We start from the raw sequence: 25823 nt of genomic DNA on the forward strand, positions 1-25823 counted from the left end.
ATAATACACTTTTATCACTTAGGGCAGGTCTACTAATATTCATATGTCTATGGGTTTTGCAGATTTGGTGAACTTTCGTATTATTATAGATCAAAGAAATAACTTACCAAATGCTAAGAAATAATGTTACGAATTTATTTTTCAATACGGGTAGGTATCTGCAATGGTTTGCTTTGGAGAAAAAAATATTTGCCTGCTTTGCGTGGAAATTTAGTTTTAATAACTTTGATCACAATTTCAGCAATAGAGGAGATCATTTGGCCATAATTCAACGAACACCACTCAACATCCTAGGATGACCTATTTGTTTACCTGTAGATATCTCTGAACCACGGTGTGGGCGATGACTTCCTTTTGTTCATTCTCTATGAGAACGTCGAGAAACTCCATGTTCCTTCTGTCTGTGGCGGTGAGGATCCTTCCGGCAGAATCCGACCCTGCTGCGAGAGCCAGGAGTTCCGTAGCCATGGCTTCACACTGCTTCCCAGCGGCGATAAGGTCTTTTGCTCGTTCTTTTTCCTGAAAATCAAGTTAGTATCTGAAAACTTCAATCCGCCTCATGCACCAATGAATGATTAATTATTAGTTCTTGACCAATGTTGGATTCCAGAATGTTTTCGAAGAAGATTATTGAAGAAAGCCAGTATTTAAGAAGGTGAGTTTTGACGAAACCTTTTTGAATCGATCGCAAATGAAAAAGCTAATAAGTACCTACTTTTATCTGGGCCTTATCATGAAACAACCTCGGATTTGTACGGTGAGTAGGTAAGGTTAATTGTTAATTATACGGGGTTATAAGTAGTTTTTTCTCATATTTTACCTTTGTAGAAAGATTTATGTAAATATTTGAAAGTTTAGCAGCGGCGTCCACCGGCGCCGGAGAAACTAAAATAAATTCTTCAATGGGTTTATTGTTGTGATTCTTCGAGCACACCATTAGGTTGTATACGAAGCGTCTATCCTCCATCAGGGAGTATGTGTCGTGTTCTTTATGCATCAGATACTCCAACACGTCATTGTGTCCTTCTGACGCTGCGAACCAGATTGGAGAGCAGTTGAAGTTTGTTTCGCTCTTTGGGGATGCTCCGGATTCGCAGAGGAGTTTCACGCAATCCAAGTATCCAGTTTTGGATGCGTAATGTAAAGGGGTCCAACCATTTTTGTCTGTGGCGTTTATTTCTGCTCCCTGGCCGAGGAGAACCTCTACCATTTGGTAGTGCCCGTGGCTGGAAGCGATGTGGAGACCTGTCTTGCCGTGGCGGTCTGTGCTCTGAAGCAGCTCAGCAGATCTGCTGAGCAGGAGGCCTACCACTGACATGTGACCTCCGAAACAGGCGAGGTGGAGAGGATTGTATCCCTGGAAATAATGAAAAATTCAAAACATTTAATTCTGTGTGATAATGAGAACATTCACAAAAACAATTTGTGAAATCTATTTCATATGGTATTTGCTAATCGTATGGCGGACGTTTCAGCTTTCGAAGCAATTATCACACAGTCAAATGTTTGTAAGAGACATGGAAATTAAAAATTTGTTCATTTCTTACATTTTCCGTAGTTGCTGCTTCAACTTGCACTCCAGCGGAGTTGAGTAGAAGGCGTACGACGTTTTCGTTCCCTGAGTAGGCTGCCAGGTGCAGAGGTGTCATGCCGGACTCCGTGCCCAGCTCCCCCACCAAGGAGGTGCCCGTGGGGGGCTCAGACTTCACTGTTCCGGGCACGTGTCCCAAGAGCTCTCGTACGGTGTCTGAAAAACAAATTGTGTTAAAGGATACTTGCTATGTGTCGAATGTAGGTACCATTTCAGGGGAGAAACCGTGAGTTTTACCTGCTTGTCCGTAGTATGCAGCCACATGCAATGGTGTCAATCCCAATTTTTTGCTAAATATCCTGAGTGAGTTGGACGTTCGCATCACCTCCAACACTTGCCCGTGGCCATTTTGTGCAGCTAAATGCACTGCTGTAAAACCTGCTTTGTTCTCGTCCGTACATGACGCTCCTGCTCGCACCAGGGCCTTCACTACATCCGCGTGACCACCTTCCGCAGCTAACTGTAATGGGGTCGAGTCTGTTGTCCTATTTCTCGCGGATATAACACCGTTCTTATCGAACTTCATGAGTTCTTCTATCACTTTAACACTGCCCTGAACGGCGGCGATATGGGCGCACGTGTTGCCGTCTTTAGTTGTCGCCATCACCAAACTAGGATGCTGCTGCAAGAATAACTGTGCCACCTCGGAAAAATTGTTTTGCGCTGCTGCGTGTATGGGCTTCTGTCCACTTTCATCCGTAGCGTCTATATTCGCACCGAGTTCGAGCAACAACCGACACACTTCTATTTGTCCACTGGCTGCTGCTAGGTGGAGAGGAGTCTGTTTCTTGAGGGTTAGAATGTCTATAACTGCATTATGATCTCTAATGAGAAATTTAACTAAATGGGTGAAGCCGTTCATCGCTGCAAGATGCAACGCTGTTCGACCATTTCTAGATTTGGAGTTGATAAAAGCTTTGCTAGTAAGTAAAGCGTCGCACACTTGGAGATAGCCCCTTTCAGCTGCGAGATGAAGAGCAGACCGACCTTCCGTGTCGAACACGTCTACCCTGGCGTGGTTGGTGAGTAAGGTATTGACTAGAGCCATGTGGCCTCGATGGCAAGCTATAAGCAGAGGCGTCCAGCCTATGTTGTTCTGCCTGTTCATGGCTTTTCCGACATCGGATGAGGACATATGCTCCAGCATTTCAGTAACGACGTCGTTGTTTCCTGCCACGGCGCAGTAGTGGAAGGCGGTCTCCCGGGCGGTGCGGGTCTCGAGGGACACGTCCGCCCCGCCCTGCAGCAGGAGCCGCACCACCTCCCTGTCTGCGCCGGGGATCTCCACCTCCTCGTGCGTGATCCGGCAGGCACAATGCAGCGCGCTGGCTCCGTCTTCGTTCACCGAGTTGACGTAGGCTGTTGTCGCTTCCGCACCTTGATTCTTCGTCACAAACTCTAGCAGGTGACGAACGATGTCTGGTCTACAACTTCTGCATGCAAAGTGTAAAGGTGTTTCTCCAACCTGAAAACATATTCATAATCTTCCGTGAGTAGGAAATTAACAATAGGTATCCTTCACACTATTTAGTGCGAAGTACGACCTTTAGCATAGTTGGCTTAGGTTAGGTTAACATGAAAACGCCTAAGGTGGTAGACGAGGCAGATCCAAACATTCCAGTATTCTATTATATCCTAATAAACGGCATAAAGAAATAACAAACACAGAGACTTCTTGGTATATACTGTATAAGTAGAGCTTAACTAACTATAGAATGTGCTTGGCCCTTTGTGTAAGGTTGCGTATAAACATGCGAGCCGAACTGTCGAGCTGAACTAAAACTTATGGGAAAGGAACGAAGCAACCGTAAATGGCGCCAAACGCCTCTTATGGTTGCTTCGTTCCTTTCCAGTAATCGATGGCTCGGCTCGCGTGTTATTTTCTCCCGTCTATACGCAGCATAATGCGCAACTTTGCCGAAGTAATTCGGAATGTTCAGGAAACTTAGAATGGGAATTGGTGATATGTTCCTCACATCAACCACTACGTATTCTCTTGTTTGCCAGTTTCTATCATTCATATATTTTATTTATACACTAGCACAGATCTCATGACAAATCAGGGATATTCTAATTGCACGATTTGTGAATCTGAAAGTATTTATAAAATATTTGCCTTAGAATCACATTGCATTTCAAAAACAAATGCGGCCAATTTTCTTATTAATGTTAATATGTATATGTGTGTACTTTAATGAAAATAAATCACTCTGCAATCTTTGTATACACTAATAATTAATAAAAAAATCGACATGCTCCGAAACCAGTGGTTTCTTCGTTAGGATAAACACAATATAATTTTTTGTTCACAAAATACGAGAAACGTTAGAAATTTACCTTTTGAATGAACACCGTTAGTGTAAACTTGAAAAATTCATCTGTCAAAAAATTTAAACAAAAGAAATACACATTAAATTATTATTTAAAATAACTCTGTTTATGGGTAGGTGGTACAAGATCAATGGTAGGTACCTATTTAAACTCTTGTCTTCACAATATCAGTTCCAATACTGAAAATTTTTCCTGAAAAATAACGGGGTGTTATAATTGTAAGATTTGTGAGTATTCATAAAATATATTCCTCAGAATCACAAAGTATTTCAATAAACATACTAGTATATTGCCAATTTTCTTTATGACATAATTATATTTTATGTTCACAAATTAGAGAGACGTCAGAAATTTATCTTTTGAATGAACACTAAAAAACGTTAAAATTTTGTACAAAGGAAATACACATTTCAGATTTAGAATTTTTAATAATTAAATAAAACATAAAATAATAGTCAGATTTCAGGTTTCTCCTACTTTCTATCAGATCTGCGAGACTTGCCACCGACCTAGGACTTGTAGAGCGGGTCCCCCCGTTCTCGAGCAGCAGCAGCAGCGTGGGCAGGTTGTCGTGCTTGGCCGCCACGTGCACCCGGGTTTCCCCGTCCTCCGTGACGAGGATGGCCCCCGCGCCGCTCTCGAGCAGCATGAGGGCGCAGCGGTCTCCGCCCTTCATGCGCGCCGCCAGGTGCAGCGGGGTCTCGCGGTGCTTGCCACCGTGGATGTCTACAGTTATGGTAAATTAGAGACTTGCCACCCACCTTGGACTTGTAGAGCGGGTCCCCCCCGTCCTCGAGCAGCAGCAGCAGCGTGGGCAGGTTGCCGTGCTTGGCCGCCACGTGCACCGGGGTCTCCCCGTCCTCCGTGACGAGGTTGGCCCCCGCGCCGCTCTTGAGCAGCATGAGGGCGCAGCGGTCTCCGCCCTTCATGCGCGCCGCCAGATGCAGCGGGGTCTCGCGCTGCTTGCCACCGCGGATGTGCACGTCGGCACCGAACCCCAGCAGCGTCTCTACCACGGCGGGCTTGCACGACTCCGTGGCTATGTGGAGCGCCGTGTGGTTATCCTGGAAATGACCACACTTTTGCAACCTCTCTATCTATTACACAGGGTGTTTCAGCACGTTCCCGAATTTTTAATAAAAAAATAATAACAGCCATCACGGGACGCTTGGCAGACGTGAAACATCGAAATTGATTTTTATTGAAAACTGAAAATGAAAGTAAACAAGACTTTATATTTTTGATATTAAAACAATTCTTTCATCATTACTAAAATATACTCAACGAAATACGTATATTACAAATTAAAAAAATTTCACCATTTAGAATAGATGCAAATATACCGCACGGTGGCCAGGCGGAAAGAGAAGAAGAGTCACGGAGAATCGTTTCGTGCAAGAGCGTCGTCCCGTCGTCCCGTCTTGCCACGCTTGCTACGCAAGAGTCGATTTTACTTCCTGTATGTGCTGTTGCACCATGTACATAAATTCGCAGTAAAGAAATTGCACCTACAGAATATTTTTGATTGTAAAACAAATAAATTTCATTTAATACTTCAATAAACTTATTCCCGTTAAGTGAGAGAGGTTACAATGGAACTTTGGAGTGCCAATACAATGATTTTTAAAACATGACAAAGTATAATTTTAAATCTTTTTAAAGATAATATTGATCAGTTGATTATGAAAATAACTAATTATATAAAAGCTGGTTTTATGCGAGCGAACTCTGCTTCATTCGTGATAAGTATGTCAATATCCGAAGTGAGTCTAGGCAGCTCTACCCACCGGCATAACCACCGGAAAGTTAGTTCTGCAAGTCCAGAGATAAAACATCTATGCTGTTGGCCATGGAGAAGATAGAAATTATTGATGATAATCCTTTATATTTAAAGAAGTAACACCAACACAACCGTCAACAAATATGAAAATAAGGAAATCAACAAACATAAAATTGAGTGAATATGAGGAAGTCAACAAACATGAAAATGACAAAACAAAATGAAGATGAAGTCTAAAAACATGAAGATGAGGAAATTATGACAATATAACAACACAACTATATACAGTCCGCCTCGCAACAAGAATCCCTAGTGAGGAAGAATGTGCATGCTCTCCATAATAGTCTGGTCTTTGAACTATCCATGAATAACAATTACAATATGTAATTTATTTATAAGAGAAGATTACTGACTATCTAAACTTACATTCGTTGTTACATCAACCTTCTCTCCTTTCTGAAGTAAGGTGTTTATAATTCCCACATGACCATATCTAGCTGCAGTGTGAATACTTCTAGCGCCTCCCTGGAATAAGAAAAACAAATCTTTAGCCCGTTAGCATTAAGGAAACCCTTTCATTTTGAATTTAAGGGCGAAGAGAGCAGAAATAAATTTAGTCCTCGATCACTTGCAGATTCCACTGTCACTTCCTTCTCACAATCCAAGGATGTAAGCATTCATCCTACCCATCTATTTCTTCTCTCTGCTAATTACATAGTATAATTTGTTGAATGTTCTTACCTTGTTTGGCATGTGAAGGTAGACCCCCTTTTTGAACAGCATCATGGCGCAGTCCGCGTGTCCATTGAGAGAGGCTATGTGCATGAGCGTGCTGCCATCTTTGGTCCTCTCTAAAATGCTGGCCTTGAACTTGTCTGCTAGAAGTTCGATGATCCCCGCGTGCCCGTTTTCCGCAGCCAAGTGCATGGGAGTTCGATCTGAAATGAAATACCCGTCTCTATAATGTTTTACTACTTTAAATACAGACATTTAAACTCCAGAGGTGCTGAAAGAGTGAGATGTTACTTATATTGTATATTTTTGCAACACGTTCTAGGGTGGAAGACACTCTCAGCGTCGTCTTAGAGAGACACTACCATTCAGAATAGAAACTTAGCTAATATTTGAAAAGCTTGGAGTGTACCTTGGTGGTCAGTGATGGCAGCCGACGCCCTGACTCCGTAGAAGTACTTGACGAGGATCTCGTCCCCCTCCGCCGAGGCGATGTGCAGCGGCGTCATGCCCTCGCCGTTCTGCGCATCCACCGGGCTGCCATAGTCCACCAGGATGCGCACCATGTCCACGTCGCGCCTGCGCGCGGCCAGGTGCAGCGCGCAGTCGCCGTTGGTGGTGGTCGACTGCAGAGATTAATTTAATTATATAGATTATATGTTTGTTTGTATATTAATCTTGAGTTAGCTCAAATCATCGTTTATTTTCGTATGGACTGATGATCTAAAAAGAACTGCCGATTTCGGGTGGAAGTTGTCCATCATGAAATCAAATCACGAAACATTTGCGAGAGGCCGACTTCCAAAGCTGGACGCAAAAATACGTAGAAGAAGATTACACATTATTTATGTACGGAAAAAGGCTAAGTAAATTAGAAGATTAGATAATAATAGTAAAAAATAACAATGCGAGTTAAACATTGTTTTATTAATACAGGCCAAAATCTGCGACCCTTGGGGAAACCACGAAAGAGCAGACAGTTAAAAACATCAAATTTTCATCAATCATAAACTTTGAATATTAGTAGGTTGAGGTACAAAGGTTGATAAGTTTCAACCTTTGTTACATTTGATTGATTCTGTAAGTTTTTTTTGAAAAAAATAGTCTTCGCTCCTAAACACTTGATAGTAAAATGATTTTAGTGAATTACCTTAAGTTGCTCCGATGTCTGCGCCGACAGAAGTTCTCTGCACATGGACTGGTTCCCCGCCTCCACAGCCAGCAGTAGCGGGATCTTCCCTCTCTGTACAGAAGAACCCAACACATCGTCTATTAGCTTTCTCCAGGTGATCACTTCTTGATGCTGCTCTTTCATACGCGCCTTCCTCTTGTTCAACTCCAAGTAACAGATCTCGTTGTTCTTCCAAATGGCATCACTCTTCATTAGGTCAGACAGCGAGTGAGGCTCCTTTTCATATTGTTCCAAAAAGGACTTTGGCAATGATGCCCGAAGATGACTGAGCTGGTCGGCTTCGTCAGGTGAAACCGACCCGGATTGTGTACTACCGGTGTTATTCGACATTGTGAACCTATTCCGACACATTTATTGTTCATAAATGATCTTAAGATCAAAGCGAAAATCAGCTATTTGGATAATAATTCTGTAATGATGTTCAGTATCGTGTTCATATTTTTAACGTTTTTCGCACCTGTACTATACAAGAGAGCAAATAAAACCCACGTGTTTAAAGTATTTAATGTGGGCAAATTTAATATAGTTGACGGTGTTATTATAATAATGCTAGCTTTCCTAATGTTAGCTAATTTACAGAGCTAGCTAAAGTCCCGGGATATTCCCGTTGTCCGGGAATAAAGCAGACTTTTCGAAATGTAATATAGACAGTGACCTTCCTATTGTTTTGAAGCTCAAGAGTGCAAAATTTCATTAATCTCGGAATAAAACTGTAGATTTATGTACATATCAAATCCACGCCGCAAATCTGGTGTCCACCACGCGGCTGCCAGGTGGGTGGGTGCCCGTCACAAACACTCGCCTTTATATAATTTAATATAAGACAGATATACCAATTGTAATTAAAACTGTCACCCCTTAAAAAAACGGCATTCTACACCATATTTTGTATCTTAGTATTTTGTATTTGGTCGCTAATAAAAAAGGTAGTTACACTAATTTTACGGAACTTTCGCAATTCTTTGTACCATGGCGCAGGACTTTTTACAACGTTAGCTTTTACGCTGATTTTACAGAGCTTTTGAACATTATTCTTAACGAAATAGAAAAAAGCACTTCACGAAGAAATCAACACACTTAATTTAAGTATATCGTCAGGTAGTTGACAGTGGAAATTTTAGTAAATTAACTTTTACACCAATTTTAAAAGGATCCCGTGTCTCATTTTTTAGTGAAAGAGAAATTTTAGTAACAAGAAAGATTCACACGCATTTAAATAATGTCAAAATTAAATAATTGCAATAGAGACACCAAAGATTTATGTTTTGTCAGTCAGAAAGAGTAAAAATTGTCACTTCGCCAATTTATAGACAAAGCCTGCTCGATGGGGAAAATATTTCTTTAATACTAGTTTTACCCATTTTTGCTGTTTCCAAGGGAGGAGTCCAAATATTTGGTATCCAAGACCAGCACTATTTCCATAATATCAGTTTATGTCTGAGTTCGTATCATATCTATAAATCTTAAATATTATGGAGATTCGCAAAAGTTTGTGTGATTCTCAAACTATCCTACCACAAAAACCAACTACCACAAAGGCGTCAAAACAAATGTGTGAACGTGGGAAAGTTACGGCACAAACGACACCCAAACATGGAATAGAATTTGTATGAATATGTACGCTTATGCTTGAAAATTAAATTTATTATTAAAATTTAATCTTTGATTGAAACCGTTTTTTTTCAGGAGGATAACCAGGTTCCTGTACTGAGATGCTAGTAATATAAGCAGAATCACTCGAGCGATTTTTGGCATATTATGCCAAGTTTGCAAAATGTTTTGGGCGATCGCTGGCCATATTGTGCCAAATTTATAGAAGCTAAAAATATAGGATAAAAGCTTTAATCTAGTTGGATTCATAGACTTTAAATCGCAGTAAGCAGTTTCATATGTTTATATATGACATTAATCTTTGACTGAGCTTTTCTATATTGTGGGTACCTACCTGTCAAAAGGAAGTTTTAGTGACGTTTCTGCGGACAAATTTTATAATTCCTTATTTGAAATAATGGTTTATAATAAAGTAGGTAGCTTCTTCGTATTCCAGGAAATTTTGTTTTATTAATTTGTATTATCTAATAAAAACATGTTTTAATTAAAAACTAATAACCGGTCAGTGGCTGAGTTGGCATCGCGTTTGGGTCCCACCCAAGCTTTGTGCGTTCAATTCCTCGACTGGATAAGTTCTCCATCACGACACAGACAACATTTTTCGGTTACTGTGGTGGTTGTAGGAGATTTTCAAATATTGTCAGGTATAATATAACGTTCCGTCCCGGTTCGTAACCCGGGAATGTTTGTCTTTTTGAAATTTGAAAAATAATTAAATAGTATATATATTTGCGGCACGTTCCGGGGTGGTAGGGACTTTAACTATCGCGTTGGTGAAAGACAGCGTTGACCAGATATGAATTGCCAGGTATTTTCCCACCTTCCTCCTCCCTATCTCTTTCGCCTCCCCACTATCTTCAACCTCACAACATACACCAATCTAGGAGTCCCCAGTCTTACTGGCTCCAGACGGTTGGGAGCAGTTGGAACTCTTGTGGGGTACTTAAATAAAACAATTAAAATATTCACACCACTATATAGATTTTAGTCGTTATTTTAAGGTTGTCTCACAAAATAAGTATTTTATTTTAATCCTATTTTGAGGACAAAATAAAGGATAATTACAGATTGAAGACAACTGCTCGGTGTATTGTTTGTTAAATAAATCCCCAGGGTATGGAGGTAAATGCGATGTTATACTAATTTATTGACTCCGACCAGATAGGAAACAAAGGAACTACACCAAATATATAAATTATGCAAATATCATTAAAACGTGTATTCTTGTCATGCGCGAAATTTTTTAATAGAATATCAATGAATCGGTAACGCAAATTTATAAGAATACTTGATGGTAGCGTATAACAGAGATATCTGATTTATAAAGTAACAATAAATAGTCATACCCTGTGGTACAATCAGATATGCAAGTATTTACCTGACCTAACTGATAAACTGACATGTATTATGTACACCTGCCCAGTATTAAAAAATTAACTTATTGTTAAAATAAAGCATTAATTTTTAAGTGCAGAAGGCTAAAAATCAGAAAGAATGGTGTTTTGGTTCAAATAAATAGGATGTAACAGATTAAACAACTCTCACTAGGTTTTATCACAACAATTTGAACTCATTCACATTTTTTAAATTTTTGTTTCTCTTCTTTGTATTAATTATTGAGAAAAACAACTAAACGTATAGTATTATTATTTAAAATATAAGAGGCACCATAACTTTTTAGTCTAATTATAGACAATAACTAGACTATCCAAGTATAAGAATTTAAAGTATAAGGTCACTATAACTTGTTAGTGTAATTAAATAGACAATAACTAGACTATTCAAGTATTATAATTTAAAGAATAAGAGCACCATAACTTTATAGTCTAATTAAATAGACAATAACTAGACGCTTCGAAGTATTATTATTTAATAAATAAGTGGCACCATAACTTTTTAGTGTAATTAAATAGATAATTACTAAATACATTAAATTATTGGTATTTAAAGTATAAGTGGCACCAAAACTTTTGATCCACATTATAATGTACTAACAACAACTGCATTACAACATATATTGATTCGCATAATTCGTGGATTATATTTGTTCTAGAATATCCCGATAAAATAATAGTGACAAAACAAGGCTCTCGACAGCGTGTGGACTAAACCTGTACTGAAACTACTAACTAGTTTGTCTCACGAAAGACGTCGAAAGCAGGGGGGCATCGCGACGCTTTTATTCGCCGAGTTTTGGCGTCGTCGCAAATCGCAAGTCGCAACCTACACTAAACTAAACTACTTTGCCTATCTAACTATAATACGGCTATAATCACGGTTCAACCTAATTGAGACTTTAAAATTTGACAAATTATATTCCACAAAATACTTCCTAATTTAGCAAGCTAAGAATCATTTAATTTAATCAGTATAATATTCGGATTTTCATGATATTTGAAAAACACAAATATTCATAAAGCGGTATAATGGTAATTACGGTAAATTAATCATTCTGTAGCTACAATACTGTTATCTATTCAAATAAATGAACATTTTCGACTTGTATTTTGCTAGCAAAACAATTATGATTTTTTAAAGTTATTTTTGTGCCAATTTGTAGTGATCTATAGACTACACCAATTTGTGGTGACTTTTAACTGAGTCACTTTGTAACGGACCGGTTCCCTTTAGTATAATGCGCGTATTCTTCTTGTAGAGATCAGTGCGTGATCTCGTATAATAATGGTGTTTACTTTTACAATAATAATAATAGAGTGTACGTACACTACTTACACGTTTATTGTCGCACTACTGGTACATGTTACTTACAATTTATTTTTTATTTTTATGTGAACGCCGCACAAGAGTTTTAACTGCTCATTGCTAACCTTTCCGTTTGAGGCTATGGCATCTCCAAATGGGTAAGTTGTGAGGCTAAAGGGTATGTGTAGGGGAAGGAGTAGGGAAAATAAAGGTGCGGAAGTACTTTAAATACATTTTGGTAAATATCGTACGTAATATTTAGGACATTTAGGTGCAAAACCTCGAAGAGTAATCGTATATGAATATCCTTTTTTTTCTGGAATACCATGGTCCAGATATCTTTCTTTAGCTAATTGTGTTATTTGCATCATGAGCTGTGGAGCTTTGAAATATCAAATTATTTTAAATCGAGAAATTTACATAGCCATTTCCGTCTGGAGTATCTGCACGGAGAAAACTTACTGATTTAAAATATGGCAAATTTATTCAAATAATTCGTAAACCTGTTCATTGATTAATTTCCCGTAAAACGTTTTATTAAAATAGGAAAATATCATCACGATGCCGGAACACGTATTCACAAAACTCGTAATATTTTCAAATTTCGTCATTACATAATTATCAAGACAAATGCAGGTACATGAACACGTGTTCCGATATACTAGGAATTTACTAAAAGTTTATCATTAAAGGGCTTGCAATACGAATAATTGGTCGAGTTTTTTGATCAATCAGCAATACTCATTTTCCATCATGAGAAAAAAGAAGAACAATTTTTTTTGGTATCTGGAAGAATACTGATTTTTTAAATATTTATTTCCGTTTCTTATATCTTTCGGGTTGTAAAATACATAAGACACTTTGCAAAAATGTATTATTTAATGTCGATACGGCTGAATACATATGATAAAGGAGCTCGCGTCACGCGTTCAACTATATTGCATCGTAAGAAAATATTGAATGTTTGATTAACTGCATTTCCATCATAGTGTAATATGGTTTACGAGTTTGGCAAATGCAGCCTTGGCACGAACCTCAAACTATCGGAATTCGGGATCGGTTCCGTAATTCGAATGACAAACCTATGAAATCACGTTTATCATGGCCAATTTTCATAAGCATTTATTGCCCTTAATTCTGCTACATCATAATTTTATGCAAATTCTGCATTGGAATCATCAAAAATCTCAGATATGGTTGAAGTTACCGGGGTAGGTAAGTACCTTTTGAACGGTTCCATGATAAAACAGAAAATCTCAGAAATGGTTGAAGTTACCGGGGTAGGTAAGTACCTTTCGAACGGTTCCATGATAAAACAGAAAATCTCAGAAATGGTTGAAGTTACCGGGGTAGGTAAGTGACTTTCGAACGGTTCCACGATAAAACAGAAAATCTAAGAAATGGTTGAAGTTACCGGGGTAGGTAAGTACCCTTCGAACGGTTCCACAATAAAACAGAAAATCTCAGAGATGGTTGAAGTTACCGGGGTAGGTAAGTACCCTTCGAACGGTTCCACGATAAAACAGAAAATCTCAGAGATGGTTGAAGTTACCGGGGTAGGTAAGTACCCTTCGAACGGTTCCACAATAAAACAGAAAATCTCAGAAATGGTTTAAATTACCGGGGTAGGTAAGTACCCTTCGAACGGTTTCACGATAAAACAGAAAATCTCAGAGATGGTTGAAGTTACCGGGGTAGGTAAGTACCCTTCGAACGGTTCCACGATAAAACAGAAAATCTCAGAGATGGTTGAAGTTACCGGGGTAGGTAAGTACCCTTCGAACGGTTCCACAATAAAACAGAAAATCTCAGAGATGGTTGAAGTTACCGGGGTAGGTAAGTACCTTTCGAACGGTTCCACGATAAAACAGAAAATCTCAGAAATGGTTTAAGTTACCGGGGTAGGTAAGTACCCTTCGAACGGTTTCACGATAAAACAGAAAATCTCAGAGATGGTTGAAGTTATCGGGGTAGGTAAGTACCTTTCGAACGGTTCCACGATAAAACAGAAAATCTTAGAGATGGTTGAAGTTACCGGGGTAGGTAAGTACCTTTCGAACGGTTCCACGATAAAACAGAAAATCTCAGAGATGGTTGAAGTTACCGGGGTAGGTAAGTACCTTTCGAACGGTTCCACGATAAAACAGAAAATCTCAGAGATGGTTGAAGTTACCGGGGTAGGCAAGCACCTTTCGAACGGTTCCATGATAAAACAGAACACTATAAAATATATATTACACGCACGTATTTCTTTTAATAGAAATTTAATTAGTGTTTTATTTTATTAAAACTCTTGAAGTTGTTGATATTTTGCAATGCAGTGAACTGTCAGGATTCCAGACAAAAAAATAGTTAACTTCTTAATTAGGTTAAAGGGGAAATTAGACCTTAAAACAAAGAAATTGGTCAACAAAAGCACTGTAAAATCCCACTTGAATTACTGCATAAGTGTAATTATTTTGAGCAATAAAAAATAAGTTAAAATAATGTAGATAATTCAGAACAGAGGTATGAGGTTTATGCTGTGATGTAGCCTACATACTAGGATAAAAACAATGCAACGCAAAACTCAATTTTCTAAGTATGTGGCAACGTTTAGTTCATAATACCCTAGTATTTATATAAAAGTTAAAAAATAAAATGTTTCCAAATTATATTATGTTAAAAAGTGTTAGTATTCATTGTACAGTCCATGGCTATCCTACGAGAAGCTGCAACGATTTAAGACTTCCTTAGACAAATTTATCGCAAAACAAACAATATTTATTATAAAGGTTTTAAAGTGTTATATGAACTCCCTTTAAATGAAGGAAGTTAAAAGTCTTGCCGTATTTCGTGGGCCATGTCACAAGTTGTAAAGTCAAATATTAGTACGTACTTAAAATACTATTAAATAGTAGTTTTAGAATAGATATGCACTAGATATAAAATGTCAAATTTTACAGATAAATATATTTTTTTAAATTTATTTTTTTATTTATTTATTTTATATTATTGAAACAAACAGTACATGATTCACAGAGATGAAACAATATACAGGAATTAAAGACAAACAAACACTCTCAGGCTACCTGACAATATTTGAAAAACTCCTACTACCACCACAGTAAGTGGAAATTTAGCTTATGTCGTGATGGAGGACCTAGCCAGCCGAAGAATTGAACACACTACGCCTGGGTGAGACTGTTTTAGGACTCATTCAGATTTTAGTAATAACAATTACAAACCGACGACATAAGGCAAATAAAAATGTTGAATTTTTGAAGTGGCTCACCATTGGTTTTTTTTTCTCTAATTAACACTTTACATGGAACTAAAAAAACATATTTAGTTTATCAAATGTATTATAAAAATTACTGTTACTTAATTTTTATACATTTTATAAAAAAATATTTATTGAAAAATTTGCAAGCTTTGACAAATATTTTTCGTTATATGTAATGACATATAATGATAGTCCAGTTGCTTCATATAATCGAGATAATATCAGAACTTGAACAAAACTTTTGAATAACATAAATTGTTCAAATTCTGTGAAAAACCCGTCCTAAATATTGATTCAAAGAATGGTTTCAAAAATTTCGGGTGAGTCTATGGTAAACTTTGTATGTAAACTGAAAGCGAAATGTTATTTCTTTCTAACACTGTTTAAATAATGTATCTAACCCTAATAGAAAAAGAGAATTAGAATGGCTGGGAGAAATATCTCTAAAAATTGCTCTAAGGGTTAACAATCAAATTATTAATGTTTCTTTCCACAGTTCAAGATTTTCTTGTATTACGATTGCTTTACTTATGTTCTGTTTTATCATGTTATATTTTAAAATTTTATCATGTTCTTTTTGTTCTGGTTACCTTTTCGAATCTGCTGGTTAACATTACAACAATAAGTTTATGGATTTTTTATGGCAGGTAAGTGTGGAAAAAATCCATTGATGGGAAGTTTGATCTCGCCGAAAGTATGTCAAAACATTTGCTTTCTTATCGTAAAAAACAGCTTGAATGTTATGATAACACGCATGTTGAAAAAATATATTCACGTGTATACAGGATCTAGAATACACAGGGTGTTCGGGGGTAAAGTCCACAAACTTCACATCAGGTAAAAAGATAAATAACTTTTTTTCTAAATTTAACCGTTTTAAAGTTGTTTTCAGGTACAAAAGTTGAATTGTATGGAAAAAATATTTTTATGGAAAAAATAACGGAATTTTGATGAAGTCATCTATCCTTTTTACATATAACCCATCATGTAGAATCACCCCCCGATGTCACTTTACCCCCGGACACCCCTATAACTATAACTGTACGTAACAATAATACATATTATTTGGGATTCTGACAAAACACTCGACATTTGTTTGGTCAAAAACTATTTCGGATTCTGACAAAATACTCGACATTTGTTTGGTCAAAAACTATTTGGGATTCTGACAAAATACTCGACTTTTGTTCGGTCAAAAACTATTTGGGATTCTGACAAAATACTCGACTTTTGTTTGGAAAAAAACTATTTGGGATTCTGACAAAATACTCAACTTTTGTTTGGACAAAAACTATTTGGGATTCTGACAAAATACTCAACTTTTGTTTGGACAAAAACTATTTGGGATTCTGACAAAATGCTCGGCCTTTTAAGACAAAAACGTTTTTATTAATAACAGCTTGCGGTAGCTTTGAAAAACACTCCTGTATCGAGGCGCTTGTTATACTGAGTATACATTTGCGAACCGAAGCGCGAGCAAAACCACGAAACATGGGAAAGGAATGAAACAACCGCAAACGGTGTGAAACTCCGCTCGCCGCCGGTTAAGACGAAATAAGATCCTAAAAAAATATCAGTTATGGGCGTGAACGCGATTTAAGTGGGCGAAGCAAATTAGTTTCACACGCGCTCCGCTCGAATTAAATATTATAATATTTCGGGGTGCAGGGGAATGAAGTACGTTGCAATGGGGAACACCCGACACAACGAACAGTTCGAAGTCAGAGCAGCGATGAAATCCACTAGATGGTACCCATGAGTAAGGTTTGAACATGAAATGCTTAATAATGGGCGTCTTTCAAACTATGTGAATAGTAATATTAAGTTGAATGTGCATGTTTTAGGCAAATTTCGATAGAAACGTTACCTATTGCAGAAGGAGCTCATGATTTTATGATTCTTATCAGATTTCTGTAACCATACTGCTAGACGGTAGGCAGTAACTTATGACTCGTAACCGACGTGTTCTTCATTGACAGATGTCAAAGCAATACGGTATTCAATCACGAATCATTTTCATAATATCTGATCATAATTATATCTGAATATATTGACAAGATAAATAAAATATCAGTCATTTTCAATATTTATTATTATCGTTTACAAAAAGTTACATAAAACAAATAATTTTCTAATGTAAAAAGCATAAGATGCAACTTTTTTTTGTATAAAGGCCATCATTTATTATAATATAAGTTAGAAATAGTAAAAATAATTTTATATAAAAAACGAAAATAATTATTCAATAAATAGCATTTCGTCGAAATCTAAACGACGATTTCCAAATTGACGTTCTTTACATACAATATCTAAGATATGTGGAGGATCACGAACATTCATAGACCTTGTGACTCCAGGATCGATAAGCTCGACAAGAATGCAATCCATTTAAAAATTAGTTAATTTAATAAGCATTTTTTCTTCCCAGAACTTGTCATCTCGAAGTATACGCTCAACTATCTCTAAGTTAGATAATTACAATCATAAAAAGAGTCGTGCTGCGAAATTCTATTTAATACAGTTAAAGAAAAAATATGTCTTCTATTCTCCTTCCTTCCAGAATAACGGGTTTCTTCTCGTCCTGTGTAAACAAAACTTTTACTTTATTTACGTCAATTTTTTTTTTTTTTTTAATTTTTTTTATTAAAAGTATACAATACAGAATATAGTATATTATATAAAGCATTGTACTCCCAGGAGTTAATAAACTCATTGCGGGAATGATACGCATTACATGAAACATATAGCTGTATGTATTAAATGGACACATGATGGGACATACACAACATTATTATTTCAGATAGTCATTAATAAGATGAAGTTTGAGCATGTTACTTTGGGTCTTTTTACATTGACTTGCACATTTGATCTCGTTGGGTAGTTGATTATATTTTGTGTGAGCTATGTATTCCAGGGATCTTAGTCCATATTTTGTTGATTTGATTTTTGGTATATGTAGTTTGTTGTGATTTCTTGTGTTGTGTTGGTGTACGTCGTAATTGTAATAGAGTGTAGTGTTGGAATGTGCCGAGTGTTGAATTACTTTTAATATAGTTTTCGTTATTTCAAAAGTGGGAATGGTATTAAAATGAAGTATTTGGGTGTTTCTGTAGATGTCTTTGACATGTGTGTCCCAAGGTAAACTGAAAATATTTCGCAGGGCTCTATTTTGGACGACTTGGACTTCTGAAATCATTTTTTTTGTAGCAAATCCCCAGATTCCGGCGAGATATATTAGATGTGAGTGAATCATAGCATGGTAAATCGATTTTAATAGAGAGGGAGGAAGTAACCCGCGAAGTCTATATAAAACACCAGTTATATGAGTAATTTTGGATAGAACATGTTTAAATTGGTGATTCCATGTGAGTTGTGAATCAATGAAAAGGCCAAGATATTTTGTAACATCAGCCCTTTCAAGGCGGTTATTATCAAGACTTATATTAAGACATACATTTTTTTATTTGCAAACAGTATGTAATGTGTTTTTTTATGTTTAGGCTAAGTTTGTTTAATCGCAGCCAGTTTGCCAGGCAAGCTACATCACTTTCCATTTCCTTTTCAAGTTCGTTTAAATCATTATTGTGATAAAGAATCACTGTATCATCTGCATTGAGTTGTATTGTACCCTTAAGTCCCCATTTAGCAATATCATTTATATATATTAAAAATAGTAATGGTCCAAGTACGGAGCCCTGAGGCACGCCACATTTCATCGTTCCCATGCTGCTTGTCCCCTTTCCAACAAAGGTCTGACAGTGTCGGTTAGAGAGGTAGCTACACAGTAACTTCAGGGGAGTGCCTACTATGCCTAGGTGTTCTAGCTTCTTTAGTAGTATCCCATGGTCAACCGTATCGAAAGCCTTTTTTAAATCTATAAATAAGCCTGCAGCATGCTTACCCTGGTCTATATGCTTTTGGAGGGCGTATACAAAATCGAAGGCAGCACATTTTGTGTTAGATTGGTTTCTGAATCCATACTGTTGGGATGCGAGTAAATTGTTTGATAGGAGATATTTAGTGAGCCTAAGCTTAATAACCTTTTCAAAAACTTTAGAGACGACAAAGAGGATGGATATAGGACGGTAATTAGAAGGATTTTTTTTGCAATCATCTTTGTAAATCGGAATTATTTTTGCTATCTTTAGTTGATCTGGGAAGATTCCACTATTCAGGGATTGATTAATAAGAAAAACAAGGTGGTCAGCTAATATATCTTTGCAAAAGTTCAGGTACACTGGTGTAATTCCATCTAAACCTGGAGATGCATTAGACTTTAGTTGAGAGATGATACTGAGAACTTCTGTTTTATTTGTTTTGGCCATGTATAAGGACTGGATTGCTTTTTGATCCGTGTTTATAGTGATAGAATCATCTGGATATGATGCAATTGTAGCTGCTAAGTTTTCCCCAACTGATATAAAGAAGTTGTTAAAAGTTGAAGCTATCTGTGTTGGGCATGTTATTTCTTCATTCTTAATGAGAAGACATTCAATTTCATCTTTCTGGGGTGTCGAGCTATTTGTTAGAATTGCATTTATTATTTTCCATGTCTGTCGCGGATAACGCAGGTTTTCTTTAAATATAGTCGTGTAGTATTTGGTTTTAGCATATCTTCTATAGTTGGTAACTTGATTTCTTGTTTTATTTCTCAGTGCTGTGAATATATCACTTTGCTGATTTTTTTTCCAGATTTTAAACGCATTGTTGCGCTGTTTGATAAGTGCATTTAATTTTGCATCAAACCATGGAGTATTACCCCTCCGTTGGTCTCCTATGCGTAACTCAGATTTATGTTGGGATGATTTTATTGCTGTTTTGATGTATTCATTAAAATTATTATAGATTTCATTGGCATTACTGGTGGTTTCGTGTGGAAAGTTGTGGGATTCTACATATGTTTTTAACATGTTTTTATCGGTTTTGGTGTTGTTTGAAAAAGAATGTATTCTATTATTAGTGTGATGTTTCAAGCTGTTTTGGTAATCTAATATCAAAATGTTATGATCACTTAGGTAGGCATCTATATTTGCAGTAGTTGAGGAAATATTTTGTCTGTTTGAGATGATATGGTCTATTAGAGAAGTAGAGGTATCTGTTACTCGTGTAGGATAGGATGTGTTACATATGAAACAGTTGTATGAGTGTTGATGTATTTAAGAGATGTATTATTTTTTTGAAGAATGTCAATGTTGAAATCACCAAAGATAAGGGTATCATCTATACAGTTATTTAAAATAGATTCATGATACATTAAGAATTCGTTAATGTTTGAGGTAGGCTTTCTGTTTATAACATAAATATTTAACGGTTTAAAATTTCTATTACGGATATATAATTGAAAACAATATGTATGGGAAATATGTATTTGAAAATTTTTTACGACTTCAATACGTTCATAATAAAATTATATGTTTAAATCAGAATTTTTCTCCGGTGAAATCGGTCCTTTCGGCATCGGATTATTGATATATTAAGTATTTTCGTGATTAAATAAAAACAATATTAGAAACATTATGTTAATTCACTTTTCAATCAAATTTTGGAATTATACACACGAGCGTATAAGTACGTATAGACGGGTATATACAAGTGTATAAATTACCTGCTGTAATATAGATAGAGGTGGTATATTGCTGAGTCTAGAAGCAAGCATTAATTGCACATTTTTTCTGTGTTCTTTATTCTGCCTTTGATTTTTTTCACCCTGCTTACTAGCGGATACCTGTTCTTTTTTTCTTTGTTGCCATATGCCTTTGCCTTTGTTGTTATATGATATTGGTCGGTTTTTGTATTGATTTGTTGATTATAAACGTACCTACATGTTATCTGGGTTATAAATGTGAGAATGTTGTCGATATATTTGGGGATTCCGTATTATAGGCCAGTACACATAGCGCCAAAAAGGGGGTTGCGATCGTAATTATTCCGGTAGTCCCAATTTTTTTATATGTTTTATAAACTGATCCCATGATGTATAATCTGAATTTCCGACCATGGCGCACCTGTGCTCGCGCCACCATTTAAAAAAAAACCGGCTGTAATCGCGCCAAAATCTAGTTTTTCCAAAATATCTCATTCTCAATGCAAATTTTGGCTAAATTAGCTAGATAATTAAAGTAAAACATAAAATTACCTACAACTTTTGTGAAAACAATTTTCTTCAATCTCTAATAGGTACCGAGGTAGAAAGTCGTAAAGGTGCGTATATTTTTGAAAAAAACAAGTTTTTTGCGCGACTAGCTTTGATTTTTTGTAAATATCTCGTTTCCAGTACAATTTTGTGTAAAAATTATTGATACTAATTTTGTAGAAAATAAAATTTCATAAAATAAATAGGTATATAATTTATGTGTTTTAATTCTAATACGTATCCAAGCTCTAATCCACCAAAACCAGGCCAAAAATTGAAACAGAGGTAAAGTGTTTTAAATTTCATTCCTTAATTTTATTTTTCTTCAACAATTATTGTTGTGAGAACATATCAGTTGACAACAATCGTCATGCCTGCGTCAGACCTAGCTATAAGGGGCTGGAAACGGCATGCACGTTAGTGTCATAAGAACTAGAGCCAGCAAATAGTGAAAACTTTTCAGGTTCATTCATCTCTGGTCCGTGCTGAAAAATAATGTCAGTTTTTGTTAATTTTTTTAGATCGCTTATTTAATCATATAAAATTAATATTATTTACTTTATATTTACAGAAATTGTGAAAAAATTACCATGTTGAGTGTCGGTATAGTGTTTAACACAATACTCGTATTTTCTTTATTATTTGCAATATTATCTGGATGAAGTCTTGCGGAATTTTTCCTAAAATGAGAAATATTGTTAATTATTTATACTGTCTCTATTCCCTAATTATTTAGAGATGTATTAAGACATGCCCGACAAACTTTCACCAACAATTCCTGAGCTTATTTGGTGTAAAAAATGCATTTCGGTAAAAATAAAAATATGTCACCGGAAATCAAAATTAATTTACTTCTTATATTCCAAATTCAATATGCTCAGAAGTTTATCGACTGCGTATATATGTATATATCTACATATATAAAATTATTTAAGCTGACATTGTACAATTATGTTCTGTAAAAAACGTATCCCAAAGATCTATTTTTATGTGTGTATTTAAGTAGTACCTTCTCCATTCCGTTAAACATTTTCCTTGGTGCCGTAATTTTGTTCGGGATAAAACTCCTTTTGTCTTCTGTTTTCCCATATTTAACTGAAACGTAAGTATATATTAGCCAAGAGATTTATTATAAATTGGTTCAATTTTACCTTAAATTTGAAAATCATTTCAACGTAAGTAAGTGCAGTAACTTGGGGAGATAATTGCACAATTCTATCTACAACAAATGATCTAACAATCTAAACTTAAAAGATTAATGACTCTTTTTAATATTCGAATGACTTTAGGTACTTTATAGGTGACATATGTCTAATTGTCTGTATGGAGAAAAACTTTCGATGTAGAGTTTTTGTTTTATGGAAAAAAACTTTCGAATTTCAAAAATTTGTTGTTGGGTAATTTAACTGGTTTTGGTGGATAAGAGCTTGGATACATATTAGAGTTAAAACACATAAATTAAATACCTATTTATTTTATGAAATTTTATTTTCTACAAAATTAGTATCAATAATTTTTTCACAAAATTGTACTGGAAACGAGATATTTACAAAAAACAAAAGCTAGTCGCGCAAAAAACTTGTTTTTTTCAAAAATATACGCACCTTTACGACTTTCTACCTCGGTACCTATTAGAGATTGAAGAAAATTGTTTACACAAAAGTAGTAAGTAATTTTATGTTCTACTTTAATTGTTTAGCTAATTTAGCCGAAATTTGCATTGGGAATGAGATATTTTGGAAAAACTAGATTTTGGAGCGATTTCGGCCGGTTTTTTTCAAAATGGCGGCGCGAGCACAGGTGTGCCAAGGTCGGAAACTCAGATTTTACATCAGGGGACCAGTTTATAAAACATATAAAAAAATTGGGACTACCGGAATAATTACGATCGCGAATCGGTAATTGCCCTGGAGTATTAGTAATGAAACGAACTCTTCACAAACACTTTATTGAAATATAAGAGAATACCACTCCTTAGTAAAAAAACTCCTTTTATTTTACCATAATTTATTAGATATTCCATTGTTACAACTAACATGACTGTATAATTAGAAATTAATGTAAAAGCCCAGTAGGGCGTAAATAAATAAAACTAGGAAAACGATTCTAGTGAAGGGGCACTCTATAACATTCTGTGCCGCTGGTTGTGACAACCGGACAGACAGCCGCGTCGCGTGAAAAAAAAGATTAATAGTAAAAAAGTCTACTTGGGCTAGAAATGATATATAATAACATAACGACAATACTTTAGTGTCACCTTTTTTCTCAAGTGCCTACACATTTACGCATTTAACAATGTATTCTTTTGTATTGGTTATTATTTATATTTATATTTATTATTTATATAAAAAACCTTTACTCACTTGAGGAAGAAGTTAAATTATAAAAAACAGAAAATTTCACTAATAGATTTCAAAGTATCGTTTGATTAAATAAAAAAATACGTAAAAGAAATGACCGGAGCGACCGGCCGGGTGACACAACCTTACAGGCCGGAACTTTCGCGGCGTCTGAATCAATACGTAGTAACTCCTTGTCAACCCGCACACAAATATACTACGCACAATAGAGAGTTTTGAAGTACTGGCGGTCGTTTTTCGTGTATCTGGCCAGAAATTGGATTTTCGCGAGTGTTTTTATTTTAATTAATTCTTATGAATACATTAATAAAATCTCTAATCTTTTGTGAGGGAGTCGTCGGGAAGTTACTAATTCATCGTCTAGAAAAATAAAATCTGGTACTTGCCGCTTATCTTACAACATTTTACATTTAATAAAATGTACTTATCGTTTTACATAATATATTTAATTGTAAGGTCCTGTTTTTATTAATCTTAAATATAAATAACTTGCATCCCTTCGAATCCCTCTAGAAACATTTAAGATTTTAGTAATAAGCTCATCAGAAATAATTAAAATGTGAGCGTCGGGGCAAATCCCCGTTATCAGGGTATTGTGTCGCCTTAAGATAAATTGGTTAAGAGAGCAACAAATCAAACTACAGAAAACTGAGAGAAAATTGCAGGGCAAAACCCTTAAACAATAGTAATTATTTTTTTACTGTTTCTGCAGCAAAATGAATGCAGAAAGAAAAAATACTATAGTATTTCGCTAGTTACAAGGAATAAAAAAACATTTATTTTATTAAGGCTTCAAACAACGCCAAACACCGTACAACAAAATAATGAAGTCAGTTCCGTTCACAAACGGTTATTACAGGTAAATGGTAATTCTTTATTTATTGTTATCAATTTTATTTGTAGAGCTCCATTTCAATTTTCAAGTTTTCCTTTTTTAAATTAAATTATATTAATATTCTTTAATTTCTTTATAATTTATAAAAAAACACTTAATTCTTAAACAATTTCGGCAATGTAATTATTATTATTATGCGTGACAGCTGATTCGCCTTCTGAAGACTACAGCAGCACTATGAATTCAATGATATTAATCGTCTTTACCATATTATGACATTCTGACTGTGGGGTTGGCACTACAACCTACTTTCTAAACATGACTATGATATTAGATCGTTCTATACATAAACAGAGTTAAAATAGAGAAAAAAGATGCAATATCTTCTAACTTAAATAACAGGGTATATTTTTAAATTGTTATAGTTAAAATGATTTTCAAAGATTTATATTTTAACAAAGACTCAAAAATCCTATATTTTTTTAACGTTGGAGTCGAAACGTTTTTATTCTTAAGATTAGCATTTCATCACTAATGTTATTGTATTGAATCAAAGTGCAAAAATACATCCACGACTGAACCAGATATTTAAAAACCTGCATTAAACGTTTTCATCAGTAGAAATGTGAATGTGGATCAGGTTTGCCAATGCATATGTTCTAAAATACCAACAAGAGATGAAGAGATATTCAAATTCCCCACATGTACCTCCTAAATGAAACAAAAATCTAAAGAAATTAGAATTTATTTAGTCATTTTTTGGATTTTCTCTTTGCTCAAGTTATTAAAATAGACTTATTTAAAAAAATTGCTGTGAAAAAAGACGAAACACTGTACGTTCATACAATTATTGTAAATATTATTTGTCAATGTGGTTGGATAACCAAGAAATGCCCTGATCCCCGCACTTTCCCCACAAAAAATTCTCCCCGCAAAAAACCTATTCTTGAAAATCTTAGAAATTCCTCGCAATTCAGGGAATCCTCCACAAATTGGCAACACTATATGGATGTTGCAGGCCATAGATATATTACCCACGTAAACCGGTTGTGATGAAAAAGCAAATTCAGTCGTATCAAAAAATAGTTTTAAAAAGAAGGTGTTTTTAATTGACGATTTACAAATTCTACTGTTGATCTTTATGAATATATGCTTAAGCTATAATGTTTTTCACTAGAATTCCTTATTATTAATGACAAAATCAGGCATGCTTTAGTTCTCCCTGTCTTATTAATGCTATCACACTTATTCCACTCGAGCTTTAGAGTAAATTATTGTAAACTTTTGTAA

General features: G+C 35.7%; 1 protein-coding gene and 1 long non-coding RNA gene across 2 annotated transcripts in view; both read right to left on the minus strand.

Annotated features, from left to right (window-relative positions):
* nompC (no mechanoreceptor potential C) overlaps positions 1-25823 on the minus strand; it is a 114444-nt gene that overhangs the window by 7116 nt on the left and 81505 nt on the right. Inside the window, exons 5-13 of the mRNA XM_089635211.1 lie at positions 7585-7677; positions 6847-7060; positions 6444-6640; positions 6129-6227; positions 4684-4986; positions 1829-3056; positions 1548-1747; positions 821-1357; positions 313-519 (exon numbers count right to left, since the gene is read on the minus strand). Coding sequence (XP_089491337.1) covers positions 313-519; positions 821-1357; positions 1548-1747; positions 1829-3056; positions 4684-4986; positions 6129-6227; positions 6444-6640; positions 6847-7060; positions 7585-7677 — 3078 coding nt within the window. The remainder of the gene's footprint in view (positions 1-312; positions 520-820; positions 1358-1547; positions 1748-1828; positions 3057-4683; positions 4987-6128; positions 6228-6443; positions 6641-6846; positions 7061-7584; positions 7678-25823) is intronic.
* Positions 21694-24128, minus strand: LOC149420767 (uncharacterized). Its single transcript, XR_016302597.1, has 3 exons — positions 23702-24128; positions 22348-22433; positions 21694-22018 (listed from the first exon to the last, which is right to left on the minus strand). It is a non-coding gene; the product is annotated as an uncharacterized LOC149420767 (long non-coding RNA).

The sequence above is a fragment of the Hesperophylax consimilis genome, chromosome 9 (assembly GCF_061612785.1).
Source record: "Hesperophylax consimilis isolate HC1 chromosome 9, BYU_Hcon_1.0, whole genome shotgun sequence".
NCBI lineage: Eukaryota > Metazoa > Arthropoda > Insecta > Trichoptera > Limnephilidae > Hesperophylax > Hesperophylax consimilis.